This window comes from Epinephelus moara, chromosome 6 (genome assembly GCF_006386435.1).
Source record: "Epinephelus moara isolate mb chromosome 6, YSFRI_EMoa_1.0, whole genome shotgun sequence".
In the NCBI taxonomy this organism is placed as follows: Eukaryota; Metazoa; Chordata; class Actinopteri; order Perciformes; family Serranidae; genus Epinephelus; species Epinephelus moara.
The window spans coordinates 17,436,029-17,450,672 of NC_065511.1; the positions used below are offsets into that span (position 1 = coordinate 17,436,029).

The 14,644-nt window shown below is 40.8% G+C and overlaps 1 protein-coding gene across 1 annotated transcript in view; it reads right to left on the minus strand.

Moving 5' to 3' along the window:
- LOC126392274 (A disintegrin and metalloproteinase with thrombospondin motifs 16) overlaps nucleotides 1–14,644 on the minus strand; it is a 70,288-nt gene that overhangs the window by 1,573 nt on the left and 54,071 nt on the right. The window contains exons 19-23 of the mRNA XM_050047597.1: nucleotides 3,502–3,706; nucleotides 2,559–2,753; nucleotides 2,346–2,402; nucleotides 1,852–2,067; nucleotides 124–271 (exon numbers count right to left, since the gene is read on the minus strand). Of these exons, the coding sequence (XP_049903554.1) occupies nucleotides 124–271; nucleotides 1,852–2,067; nucleotides 2,346–2,402; nucleotides 2,559–2,753; nucleotides 3,502–3,706 (821 nt within the window). The remainder of the gene's footprint in view (nucleotides 1–123; nucleotides 272–1,851; nucleotides 2,068–2,345; nucleotides 2,403–2,558; nucleotides 2,754–3,501; nucleotides 3,707–14,644) is intronic.

Genomic DNA, 14,644 nt, shown 5'->3' on the forward strand with positions numbered 1-14,644 from the left:
AAAATGGGGGAAAAAATGATGAGGACCTTTTTTTCTATTCTGACAGGGTATTTTAAGATAACTCTGTTCAGACTACAGATTACAAGACTTTGTATCCAAGTAGCACTCTATTATGTTAGGTACCTTTCTTCTCAGGTTGTGGGCAGAAGTTGGTGTTGCAGGCCTGAGACATTGAGGGTTTAAGATGGAGGGCACAGCCAGGAGAGGGCTTCCCCTGGACCAGACATTGGACTGTCCTGGCCTGCACACCTCCTCCGCATGTCACTGTGCACTGTGGAGTACAGAGAAACAAAACCTTGATGATGGAAACAATCAATGTCATGAACCACAGTATTACACACTTAATTCCTCCTCTCTTGTCAATCACCAAATGTTGATGAGCTCACAAAGCAACCATTAACAAAGCAAAAACTCTGCAGATATAACATGTAATGCAGTGCTCCTTAAGCTGAAAATACATCGGTGCCGCTGCAGCGCAGTGCATCATGTGACATGCGTCAAGTTCCCCCTTTAGCACACACTGGACGCATTGTGCTGCAGCTCGTCAACAGATGACCACGCAAATTTATTAATACTTTTACTGAAAGATCTACAATTCCTCCATCTATACATTAGAGTAAAATCATGTGTGGACAGCCCCTAATTAAATTTCATTTCTCAACTAAACTGCAGATCTCTAGAGCTATGACTCGCCAGGCAATATCTTTTTTGCCATTGTCTTTATAATGACAGGATTGTGGGTCATTTAACTCCCACAGATATTTCTCAATCTCAACAATGAGTCTTTCCTCATCTTTTCTTTGTCACACATGTCACACATCACCAGCTACAGAGTTCTCTTTATACGTCATTAGTGAGGAAAGGCGTCGAGAAAAAGAGCTTCTATGGGAGCTGCTATGTACGAGCAGAGAGCAAGTGGGAGAAAAGTGCAGTTAGTTCTGAGGGTGGCGAGACTGGAAATTGGACAGTGATGTGAAGTGCCACGGGGTGGCGCTACCAGGAGCGCCAATGTGCGACACAGCCAAGGAATCCTGCTCTTGTGGCTTGAAGCCTCATTTCAACTCCATGGTATGGCACGGCTCGACTCGACTTGCTTGGAACATTTTTTTTCTTGGATAGTACCTGGTACCTGTTATAATACCAACTTGATTGAATTTTCAATGAGCCGAGCCAATACTAAAAGGTGAAATTATAATACTGTGCACCACTGATTGTTTCGATAAAATCATCTATGGCACAACATCGGACATCCTGCTCAGATCCACCATTTTAAATAGCCAAGCTACCATCAATAGTGACCGCAATTTGTTTTATTCACTCAACCCAGATTTAGTTACTTGATCCCCCTTAATTACTGTTACTAAGTTGGACAGTTTGATAAAAAGAAACATGGCATTGCCTGTTCTGCTGAGCTGAATGCTGAAGTGTTTATTAGATAGCGTCTCTGTGTCAGGCAATATTGCTTAAAGAAGCAACAGCATACTACAGTTTGTGATGCAATGATACATTGAAAATCTCATTGAAAAAGGGAGAAGTAGAAACCGAGGATGACAAAACAAGAGTCTTGTCATGTCATCCCCAGTCAGTTGATGAAGTGCAGATGTTAATCTGTTTGGTTGCTAATAAAAGGATCCATGGAGAGCAACAGATTGAGCAACATGCATGGTTTCTCATTGAAGATGATGTCATGGCAGTTTAACTAGGTGTCGCTATGACGATCAGCTAAAAATCCCACCTACATTGACATGGTACTATCTGCAATGGAAAATGAAAATGAGAAAAGTTCCTGGTGCTAAATGTGAGTTGAGTGGTTCCAAACCATGCAGTGAAATGTGGCATGAGTCAATGTACCTGAGACCAAGGAGATGAGTGCCATTCTGCTCGAGGAGGAGGTTGAGGGAGGGGTTGAGGTGGATAGGTGCGATGATGCGTGCTCCATCGGTGGACTGGTGGAGTAGTGCGGATGGGGCACTCAGCCAGGATGCAGGGTCTCTGGAGCTCTACTGTGGGCTTGGGGACATGGTGGCACTTCTTGGCAGCGAGTTCTCTGTATTTTCCTGCAGTGTCCTGTTTTATGGAAACCAAAAATACTCGTGTAAGCTACAAGATGCCATTGTGTGATGTGAAACCCTTGAGAAAACTAAGAAAATCTATAGCACTGTATGTACGTCATAAAAAACAGTAAAGAAAGAAACTGAAAACTTTAATAATGAGAAAGGCATTTAAGGAGATGAGAATTTGATGTAGTGAAATGTCAAAATTAATATTTCAAGGTACTAGTTTAATAAGTAGGAGTCAACAGAGTGCTATATTTGAGCAAACATCATGACACAGGTAATACACACCTTCTCTGCACACTTGATGAAGCGTGCCTGATAGCCACGACCACACGTTACTGAACACTGGACAATCAAAGAAGGACAGGAACAAAGAAATGGATTGAGAGAGAGCATATTTACATTAGCTGAAACATTATAATTTTACATACTGCATTACTAATGCTGTATTTATTTTAGCTGGATATTTTTCATCAGTCTTTGTAACTCCTCTTGAATTACCTCTTGCCACGTGGAGACAAACCACTGGACTTTGCGTTGTTTCTGGCAACGTTTGATGAAACAGGATTCTTGACTGGTGGGTTTCGGCAGGCCCGCACACAAACTGTCTGGCAGTGTGTGTGTCCGGGCATCTGGGCTGGCGCTCGTACACAGCACTGTCCTCTTCCTCAAGCCGTTGCCACACTTACGAGAGCACTGCCAAATACATAGAAACACGATAAGGCTAAAATCTGATGTCCTTAAATGCTTTCAAGATAATAAAAGTAAGGATTTATCTAAATTAATTCAAGATTTGACATAATGTAGCTATTACATGAGTTCACCATAGAAAAATGGTCACAGGCCAACTATGCACACAAAGTATTTAAGCATGGCTGCTATATATTCACATTCTCTACACAGTGACTTAATGTGCTCTACTTCCTAATACTTCCTCTGACGTATTCCAAAAATCCCCCCAATGTTCATTCTGAACCTATGCACACATCTTATGGCACGGCCTCAATCAAACTCTTGAAAGTGTTTCACTACATCCAAGAGAGAAGGGGGGCAGTGACGCAGTGCTATGGAAGAACCAGAGAGGAAGTAAACTGGATACCATTTGTGGCAGGTAGTTAAGGATATTTGGGGGTAAAATGGCAGTTAAAAAAGTTGAAGAGTGACACAAATCACCACACACAATGTCTAGGAATTGGACAGAGAACAAAACAGGGCGGTCTCAGCAGGCACATTCATAGTTTAAAGCCACTGAGATCACTGTTATAAAATGTGGTGAAGCCATCAAGGCGAGGGTTCACTGAAAACACAGTGTGTAGAGCTTTTTAGGCTGGATTGCAAGTGTGCAACTTTAAAATGTGCGTTTTTCCTGGTGTGAATGAAAGTGTTGCATTACTGCAGCAGCATGCCTCGAGAATTCTCATCTTTCACTGTCACACACGCTCACCTGTGACCATGGTCCACTGGTCCAAACCGGTGGACAGCTGTGTGTGTTGCAGGCTTGCTTCCTGGCAGGTGTGGGCTGGGCACAGTGAGAGTCGGCCAGGGTGTCTACTATAGTCTGGCTGGTTCTCTGGACGCACTGGATCTGCCGCGTCTGCTCCCCTCCTCCACAGCTCCGGCTGCACACCCCCCACTCTCCTACAGACCAGCTGGGACAACACAACACAAGGCCACTGAGTCAACATGCAGAGCTCTCAATCACTTATACAGACAGGCCTGCGGGAATTCACAAATGACATGATGACTGCACAGTTAAAGTGACTGTAGGAGACTCTCTGTGTTGTATTGAAACCAATTCTCTTCTCCAGTGGCCTCTGCAGCTTCTTCTTCTTCAGAAATAAGGAACTGTAAAACCCAGAAGTAACTGTAGTTGCAACAAAAGCTTGAATAGCTCTTAAAGTGGCAATCTTGAAGATTTCAGTCGAGGTTTATTTGGTAACACCTGTAGTTACTGGTGCAGTTTAATACGATTTAAAATCAAATACGACAGGTCACAGAGTTCTGAGGGCAGCAAAACAAACCACTGTCAGTTTAATAAAGAAGTCGGTCAGTAATTGATCTTTTTTCATCATGTGAGCAGCTGTGACCTGATTTTATCCTGCATGTGGCATGAGCCTGCAAATAGCAGGGCATAGTAAGAGGACTTGGTAACATCTGGGGCTGAGAAATGAAGCCAATGCGAAAGTTCAGCCAAAAACTGCAGTTCAGCAAATGGCCACTTGAGGCTTGCTCCAAAAGTGAGTCAATCCCCATAGATCCCCATGTCGAATGCCCAACTTTACAGCAGGGATAAATATGTTTAGCCTGGTACAAAAACTGCTTTGGTCTCTGTGACTAAATTCCCTCCAAATCTTAGCTCCACAAATGCGACGCACGTGTAAAATCGCCTACTCAAAGCTTCAAAACATGAATCCACAAACGGGTGATGGCTAAGTCCATTTTATTCATACAGTCTATGGTTAGCTATCCTGCTCAGTTGGTGTGCAGCCTGTCACCTGCAGCTCTTCATCAAAAATTAATATGAATCTCTCTGTAGCCAAAACTCATGGCGCCAATGGAAAGACTATCTCTTCCTGGGCAGAGACACTAAATCATGTTGAAATATTATCAAACAGCTCACTGGGGCTGATGTTCTTGTTCCACATACCCTGCAATATTTCAAACCCATCTGGTGTCAAAAAAAAGAAAAAAAAAAAGACTTGTTGCCTTGTATTGTGAATACATTTTTGATAAACAATGGTGGTATCTGCTAAGCTCACTGAAAAACACATTGCATTTCCTGTAACTACTTCATAATAAAAGTCAACATGTGTTTTGCCAGTTCAGTGCTTTTAATATAAAGCTGCAGCAGTAAGAAATGTTCAGATTGCATTAGCAGTAACTTAATACAGCTTTTTATTACAGAAATGTTCACCCTCTACACCCAGTTCATAATACTGCAAATATATAAATACATCAACCTCATTCGGCAGTTAATAGTGACTTAACAGACATTTATTTTAATGAAAATCTTCAAGATTATTGCTTTAACTTATTTTCAGTTGTAAAACGCCTTTTCACAGAGGACGTAACTCACTGGCACACAAGAGTACGATCATAACAAAAAGATAGGAATGTCCGTCTTCTGTGACTACACAGCCGTGTTCATACATATTGTTGAACTTGTTGGAGTGTTGCAGGCCGAACTCTTTGGGGTGTAAGACATTTGTTCATGGCTGACTGGCTTCAGAGCACGTCAGAACATTGGAAACACCAGGCTTTTAAACTGTAACCTAAACCCCACTGCATGGTTTAAACCCCCCTCCTTGCCTAAACTCAGCCCTCATCACCACTAAAACTAAATATCACCACATATGTCTTTCATAATTACCTCCATTTGTACTGTACACGCCTAACAAATACACATGTTGGGAATTACAAAAAAGAGGCCTTTTGTAGATATTTATTAAGCATCCTTTGTTTTAATTCATCTGAGACACACAATCCTTTAACCCTGATGAGTGCTTGGTTTAGGACATTATAGTTTATTTATTTTTAAGGAATTTTTCTTCAACACTGCAGCACCCAGGCAGACCACATGTCTAAGTCGCCTAATCCCAGAGCCTCCTATTTTTTCACTCTTCCTAAAACCTTCATTGTATCTATCCCAAGTGACCCCAAGGTGCAGGCAGCTCAATCCCTCATCACACACTCTGTCAACCTCTCGCTAACTTCACCCCAGTGTACCCATCCAGCCGCCTAAGATCTACCCCAAACAACCCAAAAACATAACTGTCAGCACATAGAGTTGTATATATTAACATCTAAACTTTATTTGTGGTAATTTGGTACATCACTTGCTTGGAATGTTGTATAGAGAGGATGAGAAGAGCTTAGCTCTAAAGGGCATTATGCATGCACTATCGAATCTAAATAAATATGGATGGAGGAATTCCATCTGGTTTTATATATGTTATGGTTTGTCAGGAAGAAGAGACATGCTGTATTATCATCAAAGGATGATTTAAGGGAAGAGGAGGAGAATGTAGAGATGAACATGTCTATTCAGCTGTTTACTTTAAAGATTTTACCGAGTGGACAACACATACATGTAACATATTTAACATGCTGACATGATATAAATTGGCCCTTGGCACAGAAATAGGAGCAAAATCCTCATGGTGTTATTGAATACATAAATAAATGGAAGGAGGAGGAGACCAGCAATTTTTAGAGTGACATTGTGTCTTTCAAGAGCTAAGACATATTTAGACACACTACACTTACACTGTAACAAAGGAAATTCAGTACACCTATGTTTATTTTGTATTTCTCCATAAATATTTTGATACTTATAGCTACAGGTGGTCACTTTTATTAAAAAAATGTTAGTCATGTTTGCTGAAACTCTCAATATAGCCTGACAGAAGTACATTGGACAGATAATCTGTGAGAAACATCATGTTCATCTACCTACTCCTAGTGTTTCCAATAGCATCTGCTGAACAAAAACAACCAATCAGTGCTGAGGAGTCTTTTACACAGCTGTCAGTCATGTCAGTCACTTTCTGAACTGTGGTCAAATTGTCAAACTAGGCAGCTCTGATCAAATATGAATCATGATTCTGTTACTACCTATTTCTCACCTCAAATGTTTTCAGGAACATATTTTAGTGTACTGTTTAGCTGTAAAATGAGAAAGTTTGTGACTTGGCCACTATGTTGAAAACAATGTTGGCAAAAACAAGCCCCACCCACCAGCCAAAGCAAACTTTCCCATTTTCCAGCTAAACAGCACACTCTGATTGGTTGTTTTCTTTCAGTTGCCGTGGATTTTAGCAAATACCATTAGAAGTAGTAGGATGAGGAGGAGAACATGATTTTTTTCAAAGATTAACTAGCCACTTTTACCCAGATATCCTGTGATAAGGTAGCAACAAAGACCCCCAGCTTTGCTTTTTAGGAGAACCAAAAAAATGTTGGTGTAATGCCGCCCCAGTGTGTGATTTAAGTAAGCATGCTGGCATTCAGGAAACAAGAGAAGTGTGATGGGTGTGACGTGTAAGACAACAGAGTCGGCTTCTAGCATGACATATAACATACGCATTGGGCAGCACTTTCTAACAATGGTATAACATGGCAATAGCAATCATGTACCATCCCTGTTATATGTGGGCCGATCTCCACCTCTGCTCCTGGACCTCTTTTTCTCCCAAACATGCTGACATTTTTAGTTGCTGTTCTCCTCCTTTGAGTTAGCTGCTAACTGCTCCTGGCAGCTCTTTATATCTCCCGGTGGTAGGTTGCACACATAACACAAAGTCAAAATGTCATTGCCTTCTCGTCAATGGTCCATCCACAGACATTGATTAGGTGCTGTTACTACCTCTGCTGGCTTAAAGGTGAAACCATTCCCCCTATTTTATACAGAACTGTGGGGCGGACTTATGGCGCGAAAATCCTACATTGAACAGGCAGTTTAAAAGGGGCTTCTGTCTCTTGTACTTCTGTCAGGATATAGAGAGAGTTTCAGTAAGTATGACGAAAAGTTATATCTATGAAAGTTACCAACTGTAGGCCTACTTTTAAACTGTACAGGATTTCTATGATGTAACAAGCTTGTAGTGGTTAGCTGATATCAAGGATTTATTATGTAAGAACATTTACCTACTTGCTACAGGATAACATCATACTGGTATACTTTATTAAATCTTATTTTGACTCTCTTACATCACTTAGTTTCATCTCAGATGTCGGTTTCTGCACAGAAAAGTAGAATACAGTCATCTGGTGTTGAATGTGGTAGATGATAAAGGTGATATATTAGCGCTCTAATTAATACTGAAGGGCATTTAATTATACCATGAATTTATCACCTTGGTGACCCCACTGGCATGGCCGTTGGTATAATACACTGATTAATGCCATATCAAATTTTAGACCAACGTGATCTTTGCCTTGACTGTTATTTGTGAGTGGGGACGTTTGAGGATGAGTAAGCATCACTGTGTCTGGACAGAAGCACGAGGGGATCAGATGTCCTGTGGACAGAGAGTCAGATAACCCCTGTGGTCTAAATGACGCTGTCTAGATGCTCACCAGAGGCATTAAATAACTTCTGACCAGTGTTTATGGCTGTGCCACTGTGCATGTGTTTGAGCTTTCAAGTATGCATTTCAGTGTGTGGGTGTTTCTCTGCTTACATCAGTGTGCGTCCACACTGTGAGAGAGAATGATATCATGCTCTAAATGTGAGCGGGCATCGGAAACCTTTTTCCATGATGTAATGCCTGTGCAGTCAAACTTACTTGGTGCAGACACAGCAAAATGAAATAACTGTAGGGCCTCAGAATAGTATGACCTGCAGAGATGGACTGATGACCACAGATAGCTTGTCTAGTCTAGTGTGCATGCTTTGGTCAGTGCAGCACATATTTTGTCTCCGCTCACAGTTTATTCACGAGGAGGGCCAAAAACTGTAAGATGCACTTTGAAAAACTTGTCCTGGGGTCTCAGTTATAACAACTGCATACACAAAAAATGAGGTCAGAAAGAGGCAACTTACCATGCAAAAGTTGTAATCTATAAAGACAAACTTGACAGGAAAATGCGCACACCTGTATGGAAACTCTGACCTATGCGTATGAACAATTTGGAGACAAGGGAAATTTGTGGCACAGATGGTGAGGTGGTGAATTGAAGCCAGACTGTAGAAATTAACTGTGACATCACTATAGGTGTAACGATGGTTCTCACACATTAAATTTCACTTTGTATCACAAGTCACTTATAGATCCAACTTATAATAAAGATTCAGTTCAGCTGTTTTATTTGTGCTTTTGCAAGAGAGCCATAACATTTCGATAAGCACCTTTCAGTTCTAGAAACTATGAGCCAACTACAATCACTCAGTGCTGTCTCACCATCACATTCCCACCCCTGGAGGGCAGACGATAGGGCTGGACTATATGCTGCTGACACTCGTGGTCAGCTGTGGCGCGCACATCAAATAACACTGAATAATTGCAAAACAGAACATCATCAGTTTCCAATAATATCTGCCACTACTGTAAATACATCTCACCAAGCACGATTTCAGTTTTCATACAGTTTTTGGGTGTAAAATCACTCCAGTGGACACAACAGTGTGCACACAGAAGACACTGCAGTGACTGCCACACATACAGTACTTTGCCCTCTCCAGTCACCTTACATGCATCTTCCCCACCTGCACATATGGATATTGTACATTAGTAAAGTCTGGAAATAAAGCCAGGAACAGCTCTCGCACAATTATTAAACTCCAGACCCTCACTATGAGTCTTCATCATATGGCAGGCCAAGAGCGCCATAACAAACATAAGTGAATAGATTGATTATTGTGATCATTTTGGCAAAATGTGAGGCAATCAGCCCGATTGCTGTGAACATATAAATACTGCAGTGACACTCAGTTGTTGCTATGATTCACTGTAAAAACCCACTGATATGCAGGCTCAACGACATTCATGAGGTGCTTTACACTGACCATTTATGTTTGAATGTGGGCCTGTAGAAGGTAGGATATGAGCTGGATCCACATGCGGACAATTCCAAGTAGATTTGGGATTTATTAAAGGAAAATATCCACTGGCAGGCATATACACATTTCTAAAAATCTGATTATTTGCCATTTTTGGCTTTTGTCCACATGTACACTTTTGTGTGGATCCTATGCACTGTTTTTTAATGAGGCAGTGGAGACGAAAACATATGCACATATACAAGGACAATATGTTTCAATTTAGTTCAACAAAAATGTTCTATACTACACCAGGCGTGAAATCAGTTCTGGTTGATTAAACCATGACACGGGACTCTAATATAGTAGGATACACAAATTAATGTGATCATCAGAAACCTAAACACTACAGCAACACTGTAACTATATGACATGCGTGTTATGAACATTTAATATGTAATGTGACATCTGTATATGACACACCACAATGCTGCAAATAACTGAAATCAGTGTGAAACCATGGAACTAAAGCCTGAAGGTTTAGACTGCAACCAACAGGAAAAAGATAGATTACCTAATATTATCACCTGCTGTAACATAAACTCTGATGCTGTCAATGTTTGCATTTGAATAAAGTCTGACAGCATGCGTTGTTAGAAAGCTTTACATAGCTTGATGGGTCTTGAATGCACTAAGGATTCACAAAGTGATGAAAATAATGCCGGATACTTAAATAACATCTCCGTAACAATTATTCATTTCTAAGAGATAAAATGATTTTTCAAAATAAAGCAAACAGTCACTGATAAAGTGCAATAAACTGAGTGATTGTGTATTCTCAATTTAAAACGTTTCATCTCTAATACATAAAATCAAATCAAATCAACACTGTTGGCGTTACATTGTGGTTATAATATTGAATCATTACTTCAGCTAAAACCTCCTTTACGTGCAAACACACAGGCAAACACCTAAGCAGCCCCAGCTGTAGATAATGAAGGATAAGGAGATGAGTGTTAACAGTTGTGAGATGACTTTACAGCCGCCATTATCTCTGCTTTCTCAACTCAGTGTAAACACATAAATCCATTAGTGAGTAAATGCTGATAGGGGTGGTGTGTGTAACTTTGTTAAGTGGTAGAGTGTGAGAGATAGAGAGAAGGGAAGGGGGAGAAAAGAAAGCAAAGTGGAACCAAGAGAAATCAGAGAGGAGCATCAGCATCTAATATTATTTATAGGTGACTTTTAAAAGATGCAGTGGGACAGACAAGCAGACAGACAAGCAGACAGACAAGCAGACAGAGTGTGTATGTTTGTCATAAAGCCACAGCCCCACAAATCCCTGCTGAGAGATTGAAAGTGCTGCGACCCGAGCGCAACACAGTTTGAGTGACAGCTATCCTTGGCTGGCTGCTTGGTGGAATCCGTGTGTGTGTTGTCTGTGTGTGTCTGTGTGTGGTAGGACAGGGTCGGACAGGTCACAGAGAAAAAAAAGACGTCACATCAAAGTGTCCAGGCCATTAGGGACATGTTTATAGCTGAGCCTGAAGCCACCCAGGTAACAGACACTGCAATCACTGAGATCTTACAACCAAACTCTGCTGTGTGTGTGTGTGTGTGTGTGAGAGACAGAGGGAAACAGAGTCAGACGGTGGGGCAGGCAGAAAGTGAGGGGGAAAAGGGACAGAGAGAGGCCATGCCCCTTGCAGGCAAGTGGTGTGTGTGTGTGTGTGTGTGTGTGTGTGTGTGTGTGTGTGTGTGTGTGTGTCTAGAGGTTGAAGGGAAATTAAGCATCTGTTGTACCTTCAGTATCCTGAGAGATGAGTAAGCAGTTAAGTACTGACTGAAACATATGGAAGTGAAACAGTCACTGTCTCAGACTACCAGATAATGACAGAGTGATCACACACTGTAAATGTACAGATAAAGCTTGCATTGTTTGGCCTCTCTGTATAAACCCACAAACACTGTTAGCAAGAGTTTCCTTCCTTGCCTTCCTCTCTCCTGAAATGTCAGACTCCACTACGATCCATTTACCAATAGGAATATAATTCAATTTTCCACTGTAAGCGTGGCTGAGAAACATAATACACTACATATATGTATACACTTACATGTCCCTTTGTGTTATTTGATTTCTACAGTGGTATAACTGACAAATCTAGTTGAGTCCATTCAGTCAGTCTTGTTTCACAATACTGACATTTTAGAGTGAATATAATGAGGTATTACAGTTCTGTATGAAATATTTTATGGTGAAATATTAGCTTTTACTGAACTTTTGCTTGCCAAAACTTTTTTTCTGTCATGACTCCTTTAGAGGCCGAAAAAATGTCAATGCTGAGGAAACTTGTAACTAAAAAAGCCAAGTTTCTAATTGGTTTCTGTTGTGTGCAGGAAGTGAAAAATGCAAGTTAACTCTGCTTAAACTCCCAGTTTTTTTCACTCATGAAAAAATACAAGGCTATTTTGACAGTTTCTTAACAATTTTTTTATGTTTCTCACCTTCAGGGTGCCTGTTTGGTTCGGTTCAATCACACTCAAGTTTGTTCGTTTGGGCAGGTGTGAACACAACAATCGTATTCAATCAATCAATCAATCAATCAATTTTATTTATAAGCCCAATATCACAAATCACAATTTGCCTCACAGGGCTTTACAGCATACGACATCCCTCTGTCCTTTGGACCCTCGCAGCAGATAAGGAAAAACTCCCCAAAAAAACCTTTAACGGGGAAAAAAACAAGTGCCCACCAAAACAACTGGACTGAGACCTTGAAACCTTGAAGAGGTTGTCTTGGTGTGGTTACAAACGAACTCTTGTGAGGTTCGTTTGTGGTGTTCCAACCGCATTACGCATTGTCTGGGTTAAACAAGCATGAGCATGTTACAGTCCTGGAGGATTATTAATGTGCACCTCCTCCTGTACTGCCTTAATATGCACAATCGGCGCATCCAATGCATCACAACATTGTTTTCTAGTTGGAGCCGCGCCTCGTTTTCAAAGTGTATGGTTTGACTAAAGTGAACAATGACAGCAATATAGTCCACGATGACCAGCGCTGAAATCAACCCGTGTAGTTGTTCCTCCATTGTGACATTAGAAAGTGTCGCATTTATCTTGCAAGTGTACTTGGCTTTACTTCCTGGATGGAAATTTGGATCAATCAAGAGCAGCTTTCTTGCGCAAGGCATATTATCTGGTCCGCTTGTAAATGCTGACGTGAGAACATAAACCAACTCTAGGCAATTTTGCAACTTTGCAACGAAATGAGTCCCTGATTCAGACCAAAGCAAGCAAACTAGAGGTCTGAAAGCACCCCAGTCACAACAGACAACTTGACTTGTCACAGCAGGAAAAGCACAGGAGCTAATGACATTAACGACGGCTCTGTTGAAAATCAATGCAATGCAGCAAATAAAAGTATTAGCAGTTACAACTGTGTTTTTACAGATGAAAATGTCAAAAAGCTCTAATCAACCCACACATTCTCACTCCAAACTCATCAAATAGGCTACAGATGCTTGGTGCTCAGAGACAGCCTGTCAATTAGCTCATTTCATGCATTGTGTCTTTTCGATGAAAATTAAGTTTTCAGGTTTAATTCTTTAGTATTTGGTTAGAAAAAAACATCATGGTTTGGCTAAAGATAAGTAAGTTTGTTTAAAACATAATTTAATGACGTCACGTGACATCCATCACTAGCATAGTATGCTGCAAATAGAAGCACACTAAGTTGCTATTAATATAATTTGGTAGACTTTTGGTTTCACATGGGAGACAAACAGAGGCCCCCGGGGGAAAGTCAGGAGTTGGTTTGACTTATACACCCCCGCACCCATCTGCCCTTTGCAGACTTTCTTGCTCTTAATGCTATGGCAGTAGTTCTGAGCATCAACAAATACCTCTGCCCGGTGTGTCTCATACCCTAAAGGTTCCCTTTGTGCGTTGGCAGGCCGAGGGCTGCTGACCAAGCCTTGGTTTTTGATGAGCTGGGGGTGAGACCAGGTTGAATCAGTGTATATTGATAAATCTTTTGAAACAGAGCATATAAAAATAACCATTGTGGTACACTTTACATTTTCTCTTTTAGCATTTATCACCTGCTATTTTTATTATGTTGTTGACTGAAATTCAACATCAAGGTCATGCGATAACTAAACCATCTCCGTGACAACTAAGCAACTCCATCTGCTGTGTGAAAATGTGGTTGAAAGTTTCAGAAACAACAAATCAGGCCTTGTATTGAGTTTTCTTGTTGCCTTTCAGCACAAGTATCAGACTGCATTTATGAATTTTGATCATCTAAACACTGAGCTCATATATTTACACAAAGAAGCATTTTACTGCACTTATGTCATCTTGTCAGTTGACAGTTAGTGGTGAAGCTTCCTAGTGGTTAAATGTGTTTTCTTTACTCAGCTTTAATTCGACATTATAAAGTAACTAAAACATTGTGTTGTTTTGTAAAAAAAATCCTTGGTAACAGTAATTACCCCAAAAGAACCCATAGTTAATAATGCAGACTGTAGGTGGAGTACAGTGGTAGCCATCCTAACATAACATTTGGTGATCTCTTTTATCCAAAGTGCCTGACAACTCTATGAGTGCAGACATTTTTAGCCTGGGTGGGAATAATCTATAAAGCTGGCAGTGGTGCGCTGTACTCACAGTACCAGTTTTCCTTGAATGCAACGGTAAAAACAAAGCAGGAATGACTGCATAATATACAGCCCATTACTACACATGATGACACAATGAACCACAAACATGCCATTATTACTTAAAACGTCTGACCTAACAAAGCTCTGGAGGACACGGTCCCCTTTTCTGACGACTTTATATATATATTTTCTGTCAACACTTTTGTTACTTTATGTCATTGAATATGAGACAGCTCTGTGGTCATCATGCAGGATTTTCCCTGGATACCTGTTCCAAAACGGAGACAGACACAAAATGAGCAAGAAGGGAAAAAAGAAGGTACTGACACAGCTATGCAGAGGAAAAATCCCCTCTAGAACAGCTGTTGGTTACTATAAAACATGAGATAAATGGTAACGTAACTGGGATTCCATGATTTCAGTGCTGATTACATAATATTGG